The sequence below is a fragment of the Brassica oleracea genome, chromosome C3, assembly GCF_000695525.1.
Source record: "Brassica oleracea var. oleracea cultivar TO1000 chromosome C3, BOL, whole genome shotgun sequence".
NCBI classification, from domain to species: domain Eukaryota; kingdom Viridiplantae; phylum Streptophyta; class Magnoliopsida; order Brassicales; family Brassicaceae; genus Brassica; species Brassica oleracea.
This window is the reverse complement of record NC_027750.1, coordinates 19,752,645-19,777,831: the sequence shown is the minus strand read 5'-3', so window position 1 is coordinate 19,777,831 and position 25,187 is coordinate 19,752,645. Positions and strand designations below refer to the sequence as shown.

The 25,187-nt window shown below is 33.8% G+C and overlaps 3 protein-coding genes and 1 pseudogene across 4 annotated transcripts; 1 reads left to right on the top strand and 3 right to left on the bottom strand.

Annotated features, from left to right (window-relative positions):
* The first annotated feature begins 2,833 nt into the window (after nt 1-2,833).
* LOC106332205 (peptide methionine sulfoxide reductase B5-like) lies at nt 2,834-3,774 on the top strand. The gene is made up of 3 exons (XM_013770685.1): nt 2,834-3,038; nt 3,198-3,354; nt 3,459-3,774. The coding sequence occupies exons 1-3, from the start codon at nt 2,938-2,940 to the stop codon at nt 3,627-3,629; spliced, it is 429 nt and encodes a 142-aa protein (XP_013626139.1). The 5' UTR covers nt 2,834-2,937; the 3' UTR covers nt 3,630-3,774.
* An 864-nt stretch (nt 3,775-4,638) lies between these two features.
* LOC106330059 lies at nt 4,639-5,694 on the bottom strand (annotated as a pseudogene).
* Nucleotides 5,695-8,514: 2,820 nt separating this feature from the next.
* On the bottom strand, nt 8,515-15,022 carry LOC106335748 (homeobox-leucine zipper protein PROTODERMAL FACTOR 2). 2 transcript variants are annotated; one of them, XM_013774346.1, is made up of 12 exons: nt 14,757-15,022; nt 12,902-13,277; nt 12,685-12,802; nt 12,389-12,577; nt 11,872-12,312; nt 11,665-11,766; nt 11,356-11,556; nt 11,076-11,250; nt 10,275-10,546; nt 9,619-9,714; nt 9,136-9,546; nt 8,515-8,885 (listed from the first exon to the last, which is right to left on the bottom strand). In XM_013774346.1, exons 2-11 carry the CDS (start codon nt 13,135-13,137, stop codon nt 9,145-9,147), a joined length of 2,232 nt encoding a protein of 743 aa, XP_013629800.1. In that variant the 5' UTR covers nt 13,138-13,277; nt 14,757-15,022; the 3' UTR covers nt 8,515-8,885; nt 9,136-9,144. The 2 variants fall into 2 exon arrangements, with proteins under 2 accessions (XP_013629800.1, XP_013629801.1); XM_013774347.1 differs by lacking the exon at nt 14,757-15,022 and adding an exon at nt 13,990-14,163.
* Nucleotides 15,023-18,561: 3,539 nt separating this feature from the next.
* On the bottom strand, nt 18,562-24,357 carry LOC106328335 (vesicle-fusing ATPase-like). The gene is made up of 21 exons (XM_013766761.1): nt 24,092-24,357; nt 23,692-23,787; nt 23,523-23,604; nt 23,374-23,424; nt 22,826-22,996; nt 22,483-22,637; nt 22,291-22,399; nt 21,788-21,887; nt 21,651-21,706; nt 21,410-21,475; nt 21,255-21,337; nt 20,907-21,040; nt 20,530-20,740; nt 19,981-20,112; nt 19,827-19,887; nt 19,696-19,755; nt 19,556-19,614; nt 19,392-19,479; nt 19,174-19,296; nt 19,020-19,085; nt 18,562-18,937 (listed from the first exon to the last, which is right to left on the bottom strand). The coding sequence occupies exons 1-21, from the start codon at nt 24,265-24,267 to the stop codon at nt 18,794-18,796; spliced, it is 2,223 nt and encodes a 740-aa protein (XP_013622215.1). The 5' UTR covers nt 24,268-24,357; the 3' UTR covers nt 18,562-18,793.
* Between the last annotated feature and the right edge of the window lie 830 nt (nt 24,358-25,187).

Genomic DNA, 25,187 nt, shown 5'->3' with positions numbered 1-25,187 from the left:
CCTTTGTTCTCACAAGCTTCATTGGTCTGGTGCATGCTGCCTTGTATAGATGACTCACCAATATCACCAGAGAAGTTTGCTTTGGCATCATTGTAACCTGTCCTGAACTTCTGTGGCTTGAGATGGGGATGGAGTATCCAGCACTTGTCCTTTCCATGGCATTTCTTCTTGCAATGATCACAAATCCACACCGTCTTGTCTTCAGCTTTGTAAGAGCTTTTGTTTGCTGCTCCATCAGCTTGGTTTGCAAGCACCAAATCTTTCTTTCCTCTTCCAAAGACACCAACTGAGCCTTGCTCCTTGTGAATCTCAGAGCATACCTCATCTAGAGAAGGTAGCTCCTTATTCCTTAGGATGTGCTTGATGAGGTCACCATAGCTTGGATTGAGGGTAAGCAGCAAAGCAAAGACCTTGTCTTGCTCTCTCATTTGATTAAGCACATCAGGATCAATAGTTGCTGGGATGAGCATATCAAGTTCAGCCCACAAGGATCTGAACTTCCCAAAATGTTTATCAAAATCATTGTCCTCTTGACTAAGAGTATTGATAGCTCTCTTGACTTCAAAGACTCTACTGATGTTGGAATTGTTTCCATACACCTTCTGAAGTGTATCCCATAGCTCCTTGGAAGTTTCACAATAGGAGTAACCTTCCTGAAGTGAGGGGTCAAGACTGTGCTGAAGAATGGACAACACCAACTGGTACTCTTGACATTTCTTCTTGGCGCCAGCATCAGCAAGAACAACCTCTTTGCCATCCTCTCCTAGGATAGTCTTCTTTTGTGGCCTACCTTCTTCAACAATCTCCCAAAGCCCTCTGCCTCCAAGAGCTGTCTTAGCAAGTCTTGTCCAATGTAGATAGTTAGCTCCTTTAAGAGTAACTGGAATCACCACCATTTTTGAGTTTTCTCCTGAATCCATCAAGAGTCACAAGAACAGAACTGGAAAAATTCAAAAACAGTTCAAGAACAGAGGAGAGAGACTGGTGTGAATGATAAGAGATTTTAAAGAGATAAAAAAAAATCAGAGTAATTTGCGGAAGAGATTTAAGTTTCAAGAGCTTGTAGCTCTGATACCATGTAAATTTATGAGAATTAATGAGAGTTTATGAGAATTATTTGAGAGATTTTGGTGAAGAACTAAGAGAGATATGTGAGGAAATCCAAGAGAGAGAGACAAGAATATTTGTATTTATGTAACTATTGTATACACTAAATCAATCTAAGGAAAAATGTTCCTCAAATATTCTTGTCTCTCTCTCTTGGATTTCCTCACATATCTCTCTTAGTTCTTCACCAAAATCTCTCAAATAATTCTCATAAACTCTCATTAATTCTCATAAATTTACAATATTGTCATCAGGGGACACAGCATCACAAGCAAGTCTTCAAAAACAGGACAATTAGATAGAAGCCTGCTGACAGATTCAGATCACCACCTGGGAATTTGATGTTTACAAGTCTCAATTCCTTGAGACATGGGAAAGACACTGGTGAAGAAACATCAACAAGAACCACGTTGTAAAGTAACAACGTCACAAGCATTCTGGATAACGTGTACAAACTCTTTGGAAGGACGGCTGGAACTGTACAAAAATATCTATCAATCTCGATGACCAGCTCACGCACCTGGCGTCTAGTCGTCTAGATACAGTTCTAGTCCATACTCCAATATAAGCCACAAATGAAGATAATGTTTTATGTAAGTATAAGCTACATATGTCTCAACAACTAAAGGTGAATTATTTTGGGTAGTTATGTTCGTAGGATATTTCCAAAAGCATAAAAACAAAAACAAAAAAAGATAATTTAATTGCATATGATTAGGTACATCATACGTGTTCCAAAAAAGGTACATCATACATTTCTGAAATCATAGCTTATTATATATGTAACGTATATGAAAGAACTAACTCTAATGAAGACACTAAGAAATAAGTTAATTTCAATGGCAATTTTTATAATAAACACGTCAACTATTAATTATTTTTAGTAATTATAAATCAATAAGATAGATTTGCTAAATATTTTTGGATCGTACTAGACGTAACTTAAATACTTAAATATCTATAGAATTGCGGGTTTTGGATCTAGCTGAGTCGGAACATCCCTAATCTATCGATTTGCAACATATACCAATCAAGGCTGAATTAGCACCCGAAAGCCGGTTCAGCTATGTTTTGATCAGAATAGATTTTATCCGGTTACGGATCCAGAACCGGATGGTACGGATTCGGATTTTCAAAATTTAAAATTTCAGAAAAATATTCGGTCTGCTTCCCTTCCACCTCTACCATATGATGTGTCTTCGTCCCACTAATGCTTATTTCAACTGAGATACGTTTCCATATGATATGAATCCGAATTTCGGAAACTGAACCGGGAAAGGATTAGGTGTCAATTAAGCAGATATAACCCGGGGTTCTTAAAGTGGTGTTCTTAATGGAAGTTAAAAAACAGTTTTTTAACTTTTAACTAAGAAAATTAAAAACCGGTTCTTAAAGTCTAAGAACCTCATCTTAAGAATCCCGGGTTAATCATGGTCTAAAAGCATGATTAAACCGAGCATGATTAAACCAGACTCTTAATTTGGGAGTTCTTAACTCATGATTTAACATTTTTTTGTTTTTTTGTTTTTTTATATTTTTCGACTAAGAACCGGCTCTTAAATAAGAGATATAAGAACCGGCTCTTAAATAAGAGATATAAGAGCCGGTTCTTAGCTTTTCTTAGCCGAAGCTAAGAATCTCATCCTAAGAACCCGGGTTAATCATAGTCTCACAGTTCGTATTAAATGAATGTAGACGCAAAACTAATAAAGATACATCACTGAAAACTAGGTATAAATGTCTGATCAAGAACCTAGAAGAACAATATCATTATCTGATTCGGTTCCTCCGTCGTAATATCTCAGCTTCAGGTTATCTTAAGTGGCGGTGATGGCGGCAGCTCATGGACGGGTGGTTCAGAAAACAGAGGAGGAGTGGCGTGCGATCCTTTCTCCTGAGCAGTTTAGGATCCTCCGACAAAAAGGCACTGAGTAAGTTACTTTTGGGTTCTTTCTTTTACGTTCGAGTCTTATAACTCAAGAATCCCTTGTTTCTCAATTAATAGATTCAACATGGTAATTAATCTGCAAGGCAATCATATAAAGAATCTTTGAAGGATCCGTTTTCATGTTTTGGTGAAATTGTTTCAGAATACCAGGAACCGGAGAATATGACAAATTCTTCGAGGATGGAATTTTCAGCTGTGTCGGATGCAAAACTCCTCTCTATAAATCTACTACAAAGTTTGACTCCGGATGTGGTTGGCCAGCTTTCTTTGAAGGACTCCCTGGTGCCATTAACCGAGCGGTATAGTTTCTCTTTATATTTTTTTGGTTTAATTTCATCAGTTTTTTTAAAATAACTGAAAACTTTTTCTGTGTTTCTTGATTTGATTCTACGTTTATCATCAGCCTGATCCAGATGGGAGGAGTACAGAGATCACTTGTGCAGTATGCGACGGGCATTTAGGCCATGTTACAAAAGGAGAAGGTTATGATACTCCTACCGATGAACGCCACTGCGTTAACAGCGTCTCGATCATCTTCAACCCGCAAAAACCACCTGAGGAGGCTGAGGATTGATCATAAAATATAGTCAATCAGATTGACTGTGTTGTTTAATAAATTCTCCGGTTTGCTCATCAAGTGAAAGAAATCAGAAATAATAATGTTGAATCATCTTTGTCAAAAGAAGAATAATAATAACATTGGATCATTTCTCCTACTATATATGATGTTGAACGCTAATCATTTTAATACTAAAGTAAGTAGGGAAAAAAAAACAAAAGAAAGAAAGAACAGAAACGGACTAGCTACATTTAGCTAGATTATCCTGTACTTTGAGATAATCATTCACTTGACTTGATCTTATCTACATTAATTTTCAGCATCTTTAACCAATAAGGCCTTATCTTCTTCCTTCCAACATGTAAGTAAAATGGATGTGGTTGAAGAACACGGATTAGCTAAATTAGCTAGAAGTCATAAATTATAGTTTGGTCCGCATATACGTTTTTTGATTTATATAACTTTTTCATTTTGTTAATACATAACAAAATTATTGAAAAAAAAAAACTTAGTTTTGTACATTGTGTTACTTTATTAGCAATGTTGGTGGATACTATTTATTTGATTATTGTTTATATGATCATATATATTGTGTAAACTTTGTATATTATGTAAAGTGGTAAATGAAAAACATTGCGAGAAAGGAGTCTCTACCACTAACTTCAAGTGAAATTTTTCATTTTCCTTTGTTTACGATTCAAAGGGGGCTTATTGAACTCATGATTTGAGAGAACTCCATTTTTTCTCCAAATCTTCTCTTATTGAACTTGGTATTTATAAAAACTCTAATAAATCCAAGGTTATTGAACTGATCATTTATGTAAACTCTTTAAAATCCCCCCTTATTGGAATATTGGGATTTCATCAATAATATTTATCAAAGTTTAGTTGGGATCATCTAGAAAAGGGATTTGTACTTAAAATTTAACTGAGAAAAACTTCACCAGAATAACACCTAATGAGATGGTATTTAAAATAAAAAATAGTTTACGTTCTTGTTTAAACCATCATTCCAGAAAAGTGATCAAACAAATTGAATCATTGGTTGTTTTTGTGAGTGTGGACTTGTGTTTTGCTCAACTTTCCCCGAGTCAGTTCCCCATTCTGCATCACATCCTTGGGAAGGAGAAGTAAGGTGACAAGGTTCAATAGACGTGGATCGAATACACGGCGGATCAGGAGCGAAGACATCCCTTGGCTGATACAGTAACCATGATTCTAATCCTCAAATACTACGAGCAAGTAGCAACGTATCCGGACGTTGACCTAGTACTCGTGACAACATTATCTGTTAAACTCAAAAGATACATCTCTGTTAGCGCCTTTTGGTCGTGAATCTTTTCGTCAATTTGTTGATACCTTTCTCCACTTGGTTGATAAACTTTGATCTCTCCTATTGATATAGCTTGCTTTGACAACTTGTCTTTTAGGTAAAAGCGTTCAGGACATGTTCTTCAAGTGACCAGAGTACTCTGGATATATAGATATGACAAGAACAGTTATTTTATTTATCAAACCAAGTTTTATAAATAAAGCTTAAACCTCAACAAAGAAGGTATTGTTCAACAAGCCAAAAACAACCAAAGAGGCTTAAAACGTTCGCTGCAGCAAGAGCTAAGCGAGAAACATAAACACAAGGGATAGGTGCATCCATATCACATAAGCAACTTATGACAGAAACATCACAATTATTACTGCCCAAACATGCTTCGGCAACAAGTTCGAAGAAAGCAGCAAGGAATCTGGCTATAGAGGTGATCATGCACCATCTTGATGAGCCTATGAACTGTGACAAGAACAGCTATAACTTTCTAAGTTTGAGATACATCGACTTTTGTTTCTTCTTGTGCAGCTACTTGAGATAATAGCTTCTTTCTTTGTGTACATGACAAGACCTGGTCCATGACGTTTTGTATATATCCTGCATCGCCGTTGAAAACCTGTTTCCGAGTCTCTCGTCTGCTCTAGTTCGTTTGAAAAATTGGATTAACCATAGAGATGGAACGAAATAAATACTGGCTTTAATAATCAACCAAGGAACCTTATCGATCATATCTTGATCCTTTGAGCAGAAGAACATCTTATCTTCATCCTTGAATCAGGTAGGAGATGAAGATACAGATGTTGTGGGTTTGAGTTAGTGCTAATGGCATGAATTTTCAACATTGTTCCGTTTGCTCAGCTTTTCTTCTTCCACATTATGATTATGTGGTTTAATTTTTAGTTGTTTTTTATTGGGTAAAGATTGTATTAATATATAGAGAATTTGAAGTTAAAAGAATTTATTTTTCTCAAATTTTCTATAAATTCCAATGTAAATACCTCCTACAAACTTGCTCAAATCCTAATATTTTTTTAAAAATCCCTAGGATTTAGTATATATTAAAATTCTCTCAATTGCTCAGTTCAATAAACCCCTCAAAGTCTACCTTATAAATTTCATCATTCGTTTTTAATAAAATAGATTAAATGGCTATTAATGCTTTGATTATATGTCCCCTCTCATCTGCTTAACACCATCTTTTTCCGAGAGTAGTACAAATGAATTAATCGTTTATATCTATGCCAGCATCTGTTACAAACCTACAATCAAATTCTAAACACAATCTATCATTGGTTGCCTCATAGACCAGCCATTACACATGGTTATAACGTAACGAACTGGAATCAATTACAGATCAAACAATTCTCAAGAAACATGAAAAGCTCATTCACTATAGTACATAAATCTCAGTACATCACAAAAGCAACCAACCATGAAAATCACAAGGAGCTTTATAGACAAAAACTCAGATCTCAAATTCAGAAGATCGTAGGAAGGTGTTGGGTGGGTAGTGTGTTAAAAAGTTCTGTCGCAGCACTGTTTGTCTGCATTTTTTTATCTATACTTTTTAATACTCATTTTTTTTAATCTCACGGCCATAGTTTTATGGCAAAACGTCTGATGACGATGAGATGATTTCACTCTTAGGCTCCGAATGGAGAAAGCGGATCAAGCGTTGCGGATCAAGCGGATTAAAGCAGATTGAACGGAACAAAAGTGGATCAAGCGGATCGAGCAGTACAAGTGCGGATCAAGCGGATCTAACGGTTTAAAACATATATTTGAATGGTGAAAGTGGATAAAAAATGGTCCAAATTACTGTACAAATTTAAATTAATTAATATAAAATTTTAAAATACTATATATTGTCATAAATTAAAGGAGATTTTTAAAAAAATATAAGTGAAATGATAAAAGTTTATTCAAAAAATATAATAGGAAACTATTTAAACATATAAATAATTATTTTTAGTTTTAGAATTAAATATGTATATGAATTGGATAAAAAGAGGTGTAAATTAAATGTATATCAAATTTTGATGATTTTTAAAGTAGGTATAATTTTTTGGTAAAATAGTATAATAATTTTGAGTTTTAATATTAATTAACACATCCGTTTAAAAAATAAAAAAAAAATTGAAAGAAAATAAAATATTATAAAAAAATAATGTCTAATGGTAAAATATATGTAGTCAAAATAAATTCTTATTCTTTTGTTTAAGACTAAACTTTTGTAAGCATTATAGGATTAAAGCTATTTTAGATTAGCATGTGCTACATATTTTTACATTTTGTTACTTTACTAGAATAAAAATCTTTCCCTGTAAAAAACAATCACAAAGATATATAGAATCTAGAGAGGGAAAAAGATTAACAAAAGATTGACTTGCAGCCGTTGGATTAAAAGCAATCAATGGCTAAAGATTAACCAATAAAAAATATATATATAGCATCTTTATGATATATCACTGTAATTTGATGTCACCACAATTTATGTGAACAATATAATAACTTAAATCAAAATAACTAAAACATATTATATTTATTGTCACTTAATGTTTCATTTCATATAAATATTTTACTAAATAAAAAAATTCTTTCTATTTATCTTATTTTATCCAAACATATAGAAAGAGTTTTTTTTTTTAATTTATTTACAAAATCAGTTAGGTATGGACATTCGGATATTTATTCAGGTACAAGTTGTTTCTTTCGGGGTCAATTTTTTGGGTTTTGAAATTAATCCCCGCTTGGATACTATAAATTTATGTGGGTTTCGAGTTGGACCTCCTAGATCTGAATGATTTTGATTCTGATGTATAGAAACATAAGACTATTTAAATAACTAATGTATCTGAAACGTGTTCAGATATTTATAGCAAAAATAGTTTTATTACCCGTTTCAGTTCAGGTCTTTTGGATACAATATAGTTATATGGCAATACATCTAAAATATAAAACACTAATAATGAAAAACGAATATCAATATATAAAAACGTTAAAACAAATACCCGCATATGCACGCAGATAGATCAAGCTCTAGTTAAAGATTAAAGAGCACAACACATCAAATATTTAAACTAAAGTACATAAATAAACTTTTACAAAAAAGGTTGTACAAATAAAACTTCGATAACCTCAAATCAAATGTTTGAACTGTGAACCCCATAGAAATTTGTAGGAAAAAGACAAAATCTCTAAGGTCATGAACAAAAAGAGTAAATAGGTAACTACAAAAAATAGTCCAGTTCCATAGTGCGTTTTGATGTTACCAAAATAAAGTTTACATGCAATATAAATTTAATATTTCAATTTTATGATAGTTATAAACAACTGAAGTGTTTTAGAACACTGCTATTGATACTCTCTCAAAAAAAATTTACCTATTAAAAAATGGAAAAAAAAAAGAATAAGATTTTTATTTGAGATACTAAAAATGTGATTTAATAAATATTTATTCTCAAGACACAAGTTTGACGTTTTATTCATCTGAGCTTTTTGAGTTTGAAATACTTTAGAACCTTTTTGATGTAGACTGATTTTCTTTCTGGTTCGATCATATACGAAGAAGCTGAATAGGGAGTTCAACAGAAACTAATGTTACTAATATATGGTCTTGCCACAAAAAGAGCTTACAAAACAATAAAGAAACATACACTTGGTGGGTAAAACACCTAAAGAGAGGACACCCAAAAGTGTTCACAAACTGTTATAAAGCAGAACGCTGAACAGACAAGCTTAGGAAAGGTAAATAAAAAAGACCGTGGGTTTCCATCAGAAGTCAATACCCGAACCTCTTTACCTTTTTTTTCTCATCATCCTTGAGATAAAGATTTAAACGTTAAAGGTGCGTTCTTGACTTCATCTGGATTTTCAAAACATACAGAAACTAGAAATAAACCATTAAGGCATAAACGCTATTTTTCTCCTTTCCTTCCTTATTACTTCTGCAGGCGAAAGAAAGAACACAAACCACATTAGTCAAAACATATACTATAGTCTTCTTTCTTGCTTCACAAGAATACTACCCCATCTCGACTGTTTCAAAAGCTAGTTTTACATCTTTCTAAATGTCAACGCAAACGCCAAACACAACAGCTTTGCATTTGGCGTTTGCGTTTACAATTTAGAAAAACTTTTCATTTAAGAAACCACAGAAAATGGGTAAAATATTCACAAATCTAAATTAAATCATACCTGGAAGAATTATGGTCCTCCTCCACCTCGGTCACAAGCAACGGCGGCTTTAATCCTCTCCACCGTACATTTGATCAGACTGTTAACGGTAGCCACCGAGCCAAGAGAGAGCTTAGCTGTAGGAACAGAATCAACAAGTATCTGAAACGCAACGGTTAACAGTGAACCACAACTCTCGGATGCAGTAGAAGAAGAAACCACTTCTTGATTCCCGTCTCCTCCTCCTCCGACCGAACCATCGGGTAATATAGCGAAACCAGACGGGAGCAACGCCACGTAATCAGGATCTCCTCCGCTTAGAACAACGTTCATCGCCACTATATCCACCGGCGCATAGATCACGTACGATCCAGATGCGTCCGTGCAGCTCTCTTGTAGAATCAACATGTTGCTTTGGCTCGAGTTTCCGCTCTGTTACAACCGAAAGCATTTTGAGTCCGACATCGAAAAACAAAATCTTGATATTACAAACAAGAATCTTACGTTGACTCGGAGCAAGGAGACGCAGTTTCCAGGTTCGCGACCGTTTGCTATATGAGCCATTTCTTGAACCATTCCTCCATTTGAGAGAATATCCCACTGCATGAATAAGTTTCAAACACAAACAAATTAAGAACAAATGATTTTTGATATCCTTGAATTTTTTTTGAAAATAAAGAAATTTTCTTTTAAAACACTAATATAAAACTTGCACATGATTTGAAAATGATAATATATTGTAGTATTACTAATCAAATACTCCATTTTTCCAAAAAATAAATGTTTCTAAGAATTTTTTTTTAAAAACAAAAACAAGTTTATGCATTTTATTAATAGTAATGATAAATTATAAATTTCACAAAATAATTTAATTTATTGAATTATTATTAGTTTAAAGTTACAAAAATTATTAATCACATAAAATAATTGAGCTATAATTAACTTTTCAATTTTTAGTGTGAGAAAAGTTGGAAAAATCGTTAATTTTAAACAGAGGAAGTATGTGATTTATTAAACCGGTTTTTGACAAAATTTAGTAAACCGGTTTTGGAATTCAACTGGGATCACCTGCTCCAGTTGTTCTAATATAAACCGGATTCAGTAAGAAGAATAATTCCAAGTCAGACCGACCCGACCGGTCCGGTCTGTATTTTATTTACCTCGCTTCTTGAATTTTCGTCGCGGAGGAAGTCGAAAACCCGTTTGGGAGCCACTGGGATCCAGAATGAAGTCGCGGCGCTAAGAACGATCCCCGGAGGTCTACCCGGATCATCCATGCTCTTTCGGGTCATGACTCGAACATCATCGGATCCAGTTGACGACATTGTCGTCCACGCATGTGCAGTCGACGCGCCAACACCGCTGCAAAAGCTCATAACCATCCTTTCCGCTAGCTTCAACATGCTCTTCCTCCCTTCGGGACTCGTTATCACTGCAATCATAATTACCATAAAAGAAAAGGACTTATTAGTAAATTCAACAAATATTAACAAAATTACCATAAATTAAAGAACCTATTAGTAAAATTAAGAACTTTTCAGTTCAGCCTCACACAGATTCATAATTTACCACAAATTAAGGGACCTGAATGAGTCTCATTTCAGCCCCAACATATTCATAATTACCACGAAAATTAAAGGACCTAATGAGTAAATTTAACAACTTCTCAGTTCAGCCCTCAACATCTAACAAAATTACCACAAAATTAAAGGACCTAATAACAAACACTAAATTAAAGGCCCTGTGAGTAAAATTCAAAACTTTCAGTTCAGCCCCCAACTTGTTCAATTTCCATAAAATTAAAGTAACTGAATGAGTAAATTTATAAACTTTTTAAATCAGCAAGCCACAACATATTCACAATTACCATAAAGTGACAGGTTCTCATGAATAAATTTAACAGCTTCTCAATTCAACCCCAACACTTTCAAAACCATTGAAATAGCCATCTAAAAACGTACCGGAAAGATCACTAGCCGGGATGTTGCTGGCCATCGAACTCGCGAGCCGCTCGCACTGACGTTCGAGTGTAGACACCCAACGTCTCGCTCCAAAAGCTAAACCGGAATGAACCAGCGGTTTATACATAGTGTGAACCGATCTATCATCCACCTCCATATGTTCTACCCATGTAACCTTCAAACAACAAAAAACAATCACCCCATAACTTCTCTAAATATCAAAATTTCACCTTAAATTTCATGAACACTCAATCTAAGCCCTTCATATCTTCTGCTTTACCTTAGAATAACCATTAGGTAGTTCTTGAATCAGACAACCAGAAGGCCTTCTTCTAGTTCTTGAAATCGGGTTCGGTCTAAGGCTGTCCAAAGAGACATCAACCAGAGCCCAAGAACCGTCGCTATGCTGTTTACAGTATCTCACAAAGTAGTTTTCACGTGTTGGGACTAGCGGCGACGGAACTTGAAACTCAGCTGTCATCTTTAATTACATTCCAGACAACAAAAACACAAACCCAACATTAATAACATAACCTACACTCTTTAGTTTAGTTTCTTGAGAAGCAAGTAATCAACTTAGTATACATACCACTTGCAAAGCACCATTGTAGTTCCCAGCAACTCCAGTGGAAAGAACTTCCAGCGTCAAGGCTCTTGACACAATCCCAGAGAAAACACAAGACCATTGATTCTTATTTACACATAAAAAAAAAACAAGACAGAAGTAAATATTAGTTAACTAGAAGTTAGTAACTAAAACTTGGAGATCAAGAAACAATTTAATTTAATTAATTACCACATCCATGAGAATCTCAACGAGATTGATGTGATTCATTATAACAACAGCTGATTCTCTTGACGCCTCTGATCTCAAACCTAATGGCTTTGGTCCGATTCCTCTTGGAAACGTTCTGAAATACTCTTCCTCGTTGAGAACTTCGATGGAATTATCAGTAGAAACCCATAAAGGATCCCCGATTTGAGCCATTCTCACGAGTTCCTCCATAGCTGCGACCGCTAGCTCTATGATCATAGGCTTATCTGACTCAGAAGGAATTGAGACTGACCTCAGAATGTCACCTGTTCCGTACATTTCCCCTACAAAACCTGCCTGGTTCCCAAAGTTGCCAACTTCAAGATCAAGCGAACGAGAAGGCGCGTTGATTGCTAGTGGAGCAAATGACGATCCTATTGGCTTCCCAACGTATTTTGCAGCAATAGCAGAGATCCTATCAATCTGTAGGCCATGTGGTACTAGAATCAGATTAATCCAATTTAAATTAAGACACACATATGTGTGATATATATATTACCTCTTCGCGGAGGCGAGCATTTTCAATCCTGAGATGCTGTTCGTCGAAAGACATTTCTCCAATAGCAGCTGGACCGCCACAGTTAGGGCATGTAGCATTGCTTAGTGCCTCTTTGTATCTATTGTTCTCTGCTCTGAGCTTGTCATTGTCTGACTTGAGAATCTGGTTATCATGCCTCTCATGTTGTGCCTACATATTTTACACACAAATAAATTGTGATAAATATAACTTCCTTTAATAGTATTGTCATGAAAAATGGTTAACTATATATATTATGTGTTAGTGATTACATATACCTTCATTTGCGTGCGTTTGTTTTGGAACCAAAACTTTATTTGAAGAGGCTCTAAACCGAGATCGCGGCTCAACTCTTTACGCTGCTTATCATCTGGATGAGGGCATTCTTTAAAGAACCTGTAAAATCCAAAACACTCAAAATATTAAACTTTGAAAATGTTTTCAAGTCTATTGTTAATTATATGAGCTAGAGCTTGAGTGATTTTTGTTTCTTACGATTCCAGCTCTTGGATTTGACGTTGCGTGTGGCGATGGTAACGCTTCTTTTTGTTGGGACGTTGGTTAGGATCTTGAAGCTCTTCACCGGAAGGATTCTCGGTGGTGACTTCTGTGCCTGACTTGGTCTCGAAATCATCTTCACGGCTTCCGGTGATTCCAAAGTCGTTGTCGGAGGTACTCTTTGTGGTCATGTCGAACATATGATGGCTCTCAAACATGTTTGGATGATACATTGTGATGATGATTTGATTCTGATCACTCAGTCAGATACTACTCCCGTTTTTAAGTTGTGAACGTTGGGTTCCTTCAAATCTTCTAGGCTATGATCATAATTGTTTCTTGATTTGATTTTCTACTCCAAGTATATCTTCCACTGCATGCCCAAAATAGAAATAGTTAAAGATTGTATTTGAAATGTTCAGATATATCATAAATCAAAACTATATGAGCATTATCTTAATAGTAGAAAATTAGACATAAATAAAAATAAGTATTAATTTAGATAATTATATAAATATAGCTTGATACAAAAACTGATTCTTAGCAACAACAAAAAACCAGGGAGAAGTTCACGTTTTTTCTTCAAGCTAGATCGAGATGAATGATAATATTCGACGACACTGAGCCACAACCACAACCGCATAGGTCTACACATATGTGTATCTACTTTTTTAATATAACATATTAATAAACTAGCTATAATCATGATAATCTTCTGATACATTAATTGTATAAATATGTGATGTAAATAAGATGAAACATTTGTATATATATATACCAAAAATGATATTTTTGAAAAGAAAATTATAGAGAAAATACCATCCTTCTTCATACTTAAGATGAAAGGGATCTATAGTACATATATACATTCATATATAAAACAGTGCATATATGTGAGCGTATCTGTCTCCTAGTGTGCGTGCAAATCAACAAAGAAAGAAAACCAATCATGGAAAGTCACAAGACTTCTCAAAAACATTAGATCTACCGGACAGATCTGACGGTGAAGGAAGATGGGAAAGAGAGCTATGTTCTTTAAGAAACCCTAATTTGGGGTAAGGTCAAAAATGAAAACAAGAACATACTTATTTCGATCTGATCTTCTGAGTTCTTTGGAAGTTTTTGAAACCCTATAAAGAGAGATCTCCTTGTAGTTATTTTTTTTCTTTTTCCTTTTGGTTGGTGGAAATTTTGGGTTCCAGTTAAATGAGTTTCTCTCTCAAAAGCTAGTAAGAGAGAGAGAGAGAGAGAGAGTACAAGTTTCTAATCTCTCAATTAAATTTATTAAAAAATTAAATTGACCTTGGTCTTAGTGCAATAAAAGGAACCGTTTTCAGTGAAGATACTAAAACTAATAAGATAGACTAGACTTAATTAATTAAATGTGTAGAAAGATACAGATCTAGGGTTCTATAATTAAATGTAGTATATAGTCTATAGGGTTAATTTAAGCGTTGACAATAAGTCAATGGACTGTGTTGGTTACACAACCACCAAGTAGATTTCGTCAAACCCCTTTTGAACTTCTAACTCCAAGAAAGTTTTTAATTAGTAACGCTTTCTTAGTTCTTAACGAGATCATAAGTCTTCGCAAAAAGACACTAACGCGTTAAACTAAACTATATCAAAAAAAAATCTAAAACATAAACACAGCATTATATAAATCTAGATCTTGAGAAACCAAAATTTAAATTAAAAAAGAAGAAAATAAATGGAAGCTCTAACCCCTTATTCTTAATTCTCAGACATGCAGTACATATGCAGAGGGATACATGTTGACAAAAAAAAAAGCATAGGGATACATATCTGCGTGCATAATATATATATATACATATATAGAGAGAGATCTTACTTCTGGAGGCATAATGAAACCCTAATTCACAATGATCTTTGGTTTGTGCCAGTTTTTCTTGAGGGTAACAAAAGATCCGGGATAACCGACCGGTCACCAAAACCCGGGTTTTTCTTGGATAATCTTAAAACGAGGAAGAGCTAACTAGGTACAATGGAAGTTTGTGGAAGAAGGAGAAAGAGAAGAAGAAGACAAGGGAGGAAGAAAGGAAACAGGTGGATTTGCAAGAAGAAAAAGGAGTTATTGCTTGGCGCATAGAGAGGGTGCAATGCATTTATGATTATCTAAAGCTCCATAAATGCTCCTGTGGGAGAAACTTACTCTTACTTGTATATATATAGAGGAGAGTTTCAGTTCATATAAGGTAAAAGACAAATTTAAAAAGTTACTGTTTTTCTTTCACCTCCTGGTTTCCCAATTCTTATACCCATATAGGTAAGAAACCATCAGCTTTGAAAAGTAATTTATATTACTTATATATGGGTCCTTTTGCTTCCATACTAATTAATGTGTAAATGCATCTATTACCAACCCATTTTCTAACCTCTGTACCAACAACAACCGATCAGTTAGGTTTACAAATGTTTATTTTTGTCACTACGTGGTTTTATGTTCTCAAAATCTAGATTTTTAGTTTGTAGATTAATTAAGTACTCTATTATAGTATGTGTGTGCGCGCTTATATATATTGAATGAGTATGTGTGTATGTTTAAATTTGTGCATAAATTCATAAATGTTTTTATTGCTCAAATACTAATTGAGATTAATTATATATGATAGTAATGTTTTGTATTTATTTAACTAGATGATACTCTTATAATATCCGTTTGTCAAAAACAAAAACTAGATACTCTTATATGCAAGAACTATTTCCAATATTGGAGGATGGACATGACGATATATCAGTGTGGGATAACTTCTTTCATTACAATACTTCATTGTTAACTAAGTCGTCAATAAGTATCTCAATGTTTTATTGATCATCAATTTGAGTGGTCGTAGTTCTCTATTTAATACTATCTAAAAGGCTAATATTAGATTTTGAGAGCGGTTTCAAAACACGTGATTATTTTTTGGTTGACAAAATTATTAATCTTTTTGTTAGTTCATATGAAATGGTTAATCTGTCTGTCTAACTCATTTTGTACTTGATAAATATTTTGTATATTCAATAGCATAACCCAAAAAGATAGTAAAATTGTTTACTTATTAATTGTAGGTTAAGTTTTAGAAAATTTAACTATATTTTAAATTTTAAATATTAATTAAAATAAAATAATTAAGATTTATTTTAAATTATAATATTGTATACTCATTAAGAGATTTATGTCATATCGATCTAAAATAATTATTTATATGATTTTAAAATATATTTTGATATTATGAGTAGTTAATTGTAATATTTGTTAAATAACTTATTTAGATATTGAAAATTTGTTTAAATTTGAGGATAAAATTTTGTGGTCAACTAAAGGATAATGTCAACACATACACACACATATATATATAATATTGAAAATATTTTCCTTGATAAATCAGTATAATTTTGATTTAACTATAATGTTAGATATATCTTTAAGAACGTAATTTTAATTTCAAGTTTAATTTTTAATTAATACTGAAGATTTTTAGTTACATTATATGAGTTCTATAGTTTAACAATATATATATATATAGAGGAATACCTATGTATTGACTATGAGAAGATAAAACTAGATCAAAACGACATTGTTTTGATAAATTCTTTAAAATTAAAATTGGTTTCTTGGTTTCTAAATTTTACAATATATTTTAGTTTTTAGTAATACTATAAAGTAAATATATACAGTAATAACTAATTTAAATTTATAAAACAATGATTTTTAAAGTTAAATTTTAAAACATAACATAAATAATTATATATTTATTTGATAAAACTAAAAAAAATAAAATTTGACAACATTCATTTGATTAAACTAAAACTTATATATAAGTTAATGTTTACATAATTTATACAAGATAGTCACTTTAGTCTGGCAGTTAATATGCTCTTACTTGACCACCAGTACGAGAATTCGAGCGTCCTAAATAATTAATTTTTAATTTTACAGAATTTATCTAAAAAGCATCGTTTTGATAAATTGACAAATGACTAAAATTTTTTACAGTCAATATATAGAAGCATGATTTTGATAATTTATTTACTATTTTAAATTTTTTAATTTTACAGAATTTATACAAATGACGCCGTTTTAATAAAAAAGATGACTGGCACATTTGACGGCCAATATATATAACTATGATTTTGAGAGATCATGAAATACTTTTAAACATTTGTTTATCGCAATATGGATTATGCATTATTATAAAGTTCGAGAATGAAAATGCACAATACGTAAAGTTCATATAGTATTTTTAATTTTTTTTTAATTCAGTTTGGAATATGCACTATTACAAAGTTAGAAAAAGAAAAAAAAACACGTCAAATAAAATGTTGAAATTAACCCTTTTCCATATTGATGCACACTGCAAACGTTTGACACATTGTGCGTATGCAAGGAACGACACGTAGTTCGGCAGTTTTAAACGGAGACGTTAGAATGTGTTAGATAAGACGGGTAATTGGGCGTAGAGGTGGGCAAAAACCCAAACCGAACCGACCAAAACCGATCTAAACCAAACCAAAAATATATGTCTAACCTGATCAGTTCAAGAATTTATCAACCTAAATGGTTCGGTTTGGTTTTAAACCGAACCGAACCAAAAAACCAAAGTGTTTTTAATTATATTAAACTAATATATTAAAAATATTAAGATTTAGTATATTTAACTATTTAGCCTAAATAACTAAACATAATTTTATACATTTTACTTTTAAATGAATAGAATAAGCACAACTAAAAATAAGATAAAAGAATATAAATCTCATATATTAACATCAAAACGGAAAAAAATTATTTTATGATACTTATATTAGGTTTGAAGATAATAATATAAAATTATTAAATTACATTTTCTATATATTTATTGTGTTTTGGTTTTACGTTTAAATATGAAGAAAAAAATGATTTAGTATCAAATAATGATTTGTTTATGTTTTTATAAATCATATTTTTGTAATTGAACTAGAATAAAACTAAAAAATTAACTTGGTTGAACTGAAAAATACAAACAAAACCAAAATAAACCGAACCAAACACAAACCAAATCAAACCAAAACCGAACTAAACACAAACCGAAACGAACACAAACTGAACCGAAGTAAAACCGAACCAAACCGAACATATACCAAACAATATTAATTTGGTTCGAGATTTTTTAAACCAAACCGAATCCAAACCGAACAAGTAATTAAACCGAAATGCTCACTCCTATTTGAACGGATGCCTTAAGGGTAAATAAGTAAATTAGAAAAATTAAACGCTTGGAGCAATGGAGACATCACCTTCGAATAAATTAGCAAGTGGGAAAGAGTGCTAATGTTACCGACCAACAAACTCATTTATTGCCTCTAAATTTTTTGTTTTTTTTCTAAAAATTTTCTTCTTATGAATTTTATATAATTATTTCCTTTATTTCAAAAATTCAAATATGCTGAGAAAAGATATTTCAAATTATGTTACACTGCGTATATTATTTGTCATGTTGTATCTAAGAGAGCAAAGTTTCACAAATAGATTTGACTTGATTTTATATTTTAGCACATTTGTAGAAAACATAATTATGAAATTTTATGACGACTTTCGGTATAAATAGCTATATCTAACTGCTCCAATTGTCTCAACCTCATGATATTTTGTTTCAATAAACGAGTGGAATACTTTTATAACTAAACATCCCAAGTATTCTTTCACTCACCAAAAGAAGTAATAGACAAAGGATCTTTATCAGTTACATTCATTCCTCCACTAAACCAATGAACTAAAATCCCAAAGAGTAACAAGATTTCCAAATACACAACCGAGTTTTCAAAAGCTCCACCCAGAAGCAAAAAAAAAAAGAGGCAAAACAATGAAGGAAGCAGTAGTTTAAAGAAAACGACTTGCATGGGAAGTGGTTAGAATCGGACTACGTCTTGGAGACAATCAAAGAAATGAGTGAGCTTGATCTTCTCACTCCCGGCATAGATAGCTTCTGCAGATCCACCGTACTCTCCTTGCGCTGCCATCTCTATTAGCATGTACAGTTTCTTGATTGGCATCTGCAAAGTCAAAGTATGAAGTTTAGAAGTTAGCATGAAACATAAATATATTGTTCTTCATTCCTGGTTACTAAACACATACGTCATCGAGAGCCTCGGCAGCTGCTTCCACATCATCCTCTGAGAAGACGTTAAACTGCTTCAGCACCTGAGAAACAAACGCACCAGTTCAAGAATCCAGAAATCGATGGGAACTGGAACTAAGGAGTAGATAGTTACTAAGGACCATTTTTTACCTTCTTTGCGTCCTCTGTTCTCAATGTTGGAACAGAGTAAGTGATAGAGAAGGCCTCACAGATACCAACAGAATCTAAGAAGGTTAGCTGACTTGTTGTCCCAAAGACCAGAAGTTTCTTTCCCTACAAACAACCAAACCAGAGATGATTTCACTGTAAGTGATGATCAACAGATCAAGCATAAAAATACAGAATCTGCAAAATGGTGAATGAAGCACCTTAGGAGGAAGTCGTTTGAGAAGAACCATCAACGTCTGAGAAATAATGTTTGAAAAACGAGGACCGATTGCTACGTACTCCAACAATCTACAATTTTCAGAAATTCATTGTACTGGAGCAGGAGGCAATTTATGTAAGGAAACAAATGGCAGATAATAATAACCTTTCAATATCATCAAGGATGATGATGCTCATTGGTGATTTATATGCATCCTCAAATACCTGCCTCATTCACACCAAAATAGATTCAGCAGTTGATAGAACAAAATTACAGTATATAAGAGTTCTCTACAAAGCACAAACCTTGACAATGTGAGCACATTTTGTGCTCTCATGAAGACCAATCATCGTTTCCGCAGAGACCTAACAAAAATAGCGAATCAATATCACACTAAGAGAAAACAATGGTAAGGTTTAATACGCTGTATACTTACAATCTTAACATATGGGAAGTCACTATCGATACCAACTGTTGCAGCTAAAGCAGTTTTCCCACTGCCCAGAAAAGGAAAAGTTTAAAAATCAGCAAAGGTTTGCAAAACATCAAGCCGGAGAAAAATGTAGGCTATAAACTACGGAAGAAGATACCTTCCACTGGGCCCTTCCAAAAGACAAGTGACTAGAGGACTTCTAGTACTAACTTTAACTTGCTCAACTAGAAGCATAGCTCTTTTGTATATGTGATTATGTCTATTCCCAGAATCCACCATCCCATTGAGTCTGCATACATGTCAGAATATTCAAAATTAATGCACTGGTAAATCAAAACCCAGAGGTAATGCATACGATACATGCGTGCCAAGTGAATTGGACTGGCCAGATACGAAAGAACAACAAAAAATAAACAGGGACCAGTTTAGATCAACTCAAACGTCCCATTCCATCTAAGTACAATTTCACATACTAGACTTCTAATTACAATTCAGAAATCAATGAAATTATCCTAAAGAGATAAGAAAAAGCAGTTCCTAGGTAACAAGAACTGCATTTTCAGAACATGACTCACAGGAACGAAGAGATTTAAGTTTGGCTTTGAAACTAGTATAAGCATATCATATGTGCAAAGGCCCATTCCATCAAGACATATCAAAAATCGTCTAGAGTCTAGAACACCATGAACTTATTATCGAAAATTACCTGCAGCGCTCCAAGTCATCTGTGGAAGCTCCAAAGGCAGGCTGAACTTCATGGATTGCATGGAGAAAATCCTCCATAGTGATCTTGATGTTCTCTTCTTCCACTGGCTTTGTAAGATCATCCATGCTTAATTGTCTGTTTAACGCATATGAAGTAGCACTTTTGACAACACCTTCAAGCTCCGCACCACTGTAATTTTTTGTTCGAGCAGCTGCAAGACAATATTGACATATTTGGTCAGTGACACAATTATGTTAGTAAGTATCTAGTCAATATGCAAGAGAACTTTCTTTTGTTTCTTTTGATTAGATATATTGGATGAAACATGACTACCAAACATTCCATGAATTGAAAAAGTATAATCTATGAAGCTATACCAAGCTCTTGGAGATTGATATCATGACCAAGGAAAGAATTTTCCTTCATCTTGTTTGTGTGAATCTGAAGAATTTGTAGGCGCCCAGCTTCATCAGGAAGGCTTATCTCAACTTGAACCTCCAATCTTCCAGGCCTATAGTCAAAATAATAAAAAATAAAAGGTCTGAAGTAGCATGCACTACTCATTCTAAAAGCTGATCTAAGCAACAAATACGCTTTGGGATGGTATCTTCTCAAATGAACAATAAAGAAAAATAAGTTTTAAAAACTACATCAGAACGTTCCAGTTATGTAACTGAGTATAAAAGAGACAGCATCGCTAATTATCACCCCAAGGATAGAGATACCTTAAAAGAGCTTCATCAAGCAAATCCTTTCTATTTGTCATTCCAATAAGCAAAACATTGTTCAAGGCCTCCACACCATCTATCTGGAAAGAGAAGTGTTAGGCACATCCGTGAAAACACCAAATAAACAGAGATTAGCTTGATCTTTGACTGACCTTTGTCAAAAGCTGGTTCACAATACTATCATGGACACCTGTGCCATCTCTCGTTGAGCCTCTTGACTGAAAATCACGAAGCAAACAGTTTTATTATTGAAACTCTTATAACCAGCGGATCCCAAGAAAATAATAAATTTCCAACTCTTTGCCCCAGAATCAATGGGCTGGTCGTCAAAATTAAAATCATATTTATAACTTCAAGTTAGCAAAAATTCTCTAAAAAGTAAAAGCCGTGTACCTTACAGATAGCATCAATTTCATCAAAAATGATGACATGTAACTCACTAGCATCACCTGAGAAAGGAAAAATAAGAGTGTCCAATTAGCATATGCGTAAGAAAAAGAAAACACAGCTCAGGGAAAACAGTTCCTTACCAAGGGTCCTCTGGTCTTGCTCAGCATCAGCAAATAAGTCTCTTACATTTTTTTCCGTCTCACCAACAAATTTGCTCAGCACTTCAGGACCATTAACGATCTATTATGCCAGAAAAGAGCAACCGGAGCATTAAATATTAAACGGTAGTAAACGTTTTAAGGAACAAAGTCAATGAACTAACTAAGAAACAAAATTAATCAAACATTAAACGGTAGTAAACGAGTGTTGAAAACAATTAAAATACAGTCTGTAGCTACCAGCCGGCCAATGTTTGAAGAAAATAGTGAGACAAGTAAAGAGTCAATAATAGGGTCTTGCAAAAGCGTCCATCTAATCAGGGCACCAAAACTATTCATGAAATGATGAAACATTTAGGTGTATCAATGCATATGAAATCCTGCATAAAAACTAATAAATAGATGCTGCGAGATTAAGGACTACAAGCCTGTAAGTTATCATAAGGGAAATTTCCTTGAGGGAATATCTAGAGGGTCAGAAATACCTTTGGATCTTTTCCATTCAACATCTTTCCAATTTGCCGTGCCATAAGGGTTTTGCCAGTACCAGGAGGTCCAAACAGAAGCATCCCTTTAACGTGCTTTATTCCCAGTCTGCAAGATCAAGAAACATAAACTTAGAAAAAAATATATACAGAATATAGTGTAACATTTGCTTGAAGAATGAATGACAGAACCTGCTTGTGACATGAGGAGGAAATACACGAGAAGCAAAAGCTCTTCTAAATATATCAGCAAACTCCGCACCCAGACCTCCTATGCCCAGAGACTCGAGGTTAAATTCCTTATGTTTAAATATATTGCTGCTAGCAGCTTCCCGTTGGTTAACAATCTGCATAAGAACGCACAAGTTAAATATGATTATACAAGATAGCAATCAGCATTTGTTTCCGTAAATTAGCAAACATCAGATATGATATTATGTTTACTGTTTCAAATGTATGATTGACTCATCAACTGATAGAAAATCGAGTAACTGATCAATAACACATAGCTTTACGGAATTCATCAAAATCAGACCTTTATGCCACTGGCGTTTGATGCTTCAAACACAATATATGTATCTTGAGAAAGCATCCCTCTTTCGATGCCATTAGATTGATTCTGACCCTCTACATCGGCTCGATTGACCGTAAGAATGTAATTAGTTCCATGATACTCAAATGTTACTTTCTGGCCAACAGTCAGGACCTGCAGCAGTGTGCATTGTTTCAATAAATCTAGTTGATTTTGTGAATAAAAAATGCCAAATAAACATATAAATGATACCACGTAGTCTAGAAACACATGGGCAAATAACCTTAGGCACAGGATTTTCAGAATAGTCACCAAATGCATTCACTAAAAACTACAGTTGAGCAGGATTTGCAGACGACATCCATGTAAACATTCAATACCAGCTAATTTATTTTATATAGACCTTAGATGTTTAGGTATCTATCGTTTCTCTCATTTTTCTATTAGACACATGGTTATGAATAAATGACAAGACTAGTGTATATTATGAGACCAATAAATGTAACAAGAACAGATACTACAGAAGAAGAGGAAGAAGGATCTCTCTATACCTGGTTGATGTATTTCCGCTTAAGTTGGGTCGAAAGGAGAGCAGCATCAACCTGTGAAAACAAAAAAAAAATTGCACACGGAAGTTAAATTCAATAACAGCCTGCAAAGGTACCAAGAAACAAACAGATGATAGACATCAACAACAAACCTGCTCGCTTTTAGTCCCTTTCTTAACAAACTCTAACTCAAGAGTCAGCATAGCCAGCTCAAAATTTTCAGGAGGAACAAATCTGCAAAAAACAAGACAGACTTTTTTTTTGAGAAACCAAAAGGTCCGGACTCTCCTGAGTCTAGAAGGTTGCGGCAAAGAAAATGACCTGCTAACAGAGACCATGTCACCAGTGGAGACTCTACCGTGCCTCCGTTGAATAGCATTGAGAGCAATGCTTCCATCACGGATGCTTCCATGCCCAGTGATCACCAGTTAAGTTCACAACAAAAGAAAACACCATCTCACAGAGAATAACACAAGGAACAAAGTTCAACATCTCTAAACGAAGGACTTATTGAACCGTTAATACAATTATATGAAATAGAATTTGGATTAGTGACTAAAAACTCTTGGATCATCTAGCAAGACTATAAACGATCGCAGGTTCGATTTCCGTTGAGAGCTCCAAAGAAGACTTAATTTAACATGGTCTAGACCTAGCGCCTTACAGATATAAGAACACTAATCAACTCGTGTAACGTAACAAATGGATCGTGAAAGGATATCAGAGGGAGAGGATGAAGGAGTCGGCGACGTTGGCGAGGAAGAGATCGGAGCCGGGAACGGAGAACTGACGGAGATCGGAGGAGGAGCAGTAAGCGAGGTTAGTGAAGGCGAGATCCGCCGATGGAGTGTTGGTCACCGTCATTGTCATCACTTGCGATCCGTAACGACCCGCCATGGTGGTTTGATTTCGATCTCAACAGTCTTTTTTGTATCCTTAGCGAGGAAGAAGAATAGAAGAGTTGACGATTTTGAATATTTATTTCGTCTCGATACGATTTAATCAGATACTTATGTGCGTGCTTACTTCCTCATGTCTACTAATCATTTTTTCTTACTAATTTACTGTCTAAATTGAATTTTCATAAATTATTTGTACTTTTCATCTGGAAAAATTACATTAAAAAAAGAGGTGAATTACATAAGCCAATGGAAACAATCTCTTTGTCAACATACAAAATCAACTACTAAAATCTAACTACAAAGCTTCAATCTTCTTTTCACCAAAAATTTCAAGAGAAAAAATATGGGCTTATCCGTGAACTAGCCATATTTGGAGAAGAAATTAAGTAAATGTCATTGATTTTGACATAATGTAGAAACTAACATTTAGCACATCTTTGATCCGGTTGTACCCTTAATAGTAATAACTAGTAGGTTATTGTCATTGACTTAGATATATTAATAGCACATCACATAAAAAGGCAACGTCACAACATTATTTACCGCATGCTTAGTTATTCTGGATAGTAAAATAAATAGATAACATAGAAAGTTTTTTAATAAAAAAGTATATTCTATATCACCGAAATAGTATATAATTGTAATCACTTTCACAACCATTAAATACTAAACGCTATCCCAACTTTTGAATGCTAAGCCCAAAAAAAACGTAATCTAATGTTAACCTCAATCTTTCATAAACTAATTCAAATTTTGAAATTTCAGTAAAATTCATTACTATTCTACGTAAAATTCATTACTATTCTATATGAGACATATGGAATAGAAAAAATGAAAATGTAATTGCAATCTAAAAATCATTTTGACATATTTCTCAAATGTTGATATGGTTATGCCTTCATAAAAGGTGGTAAT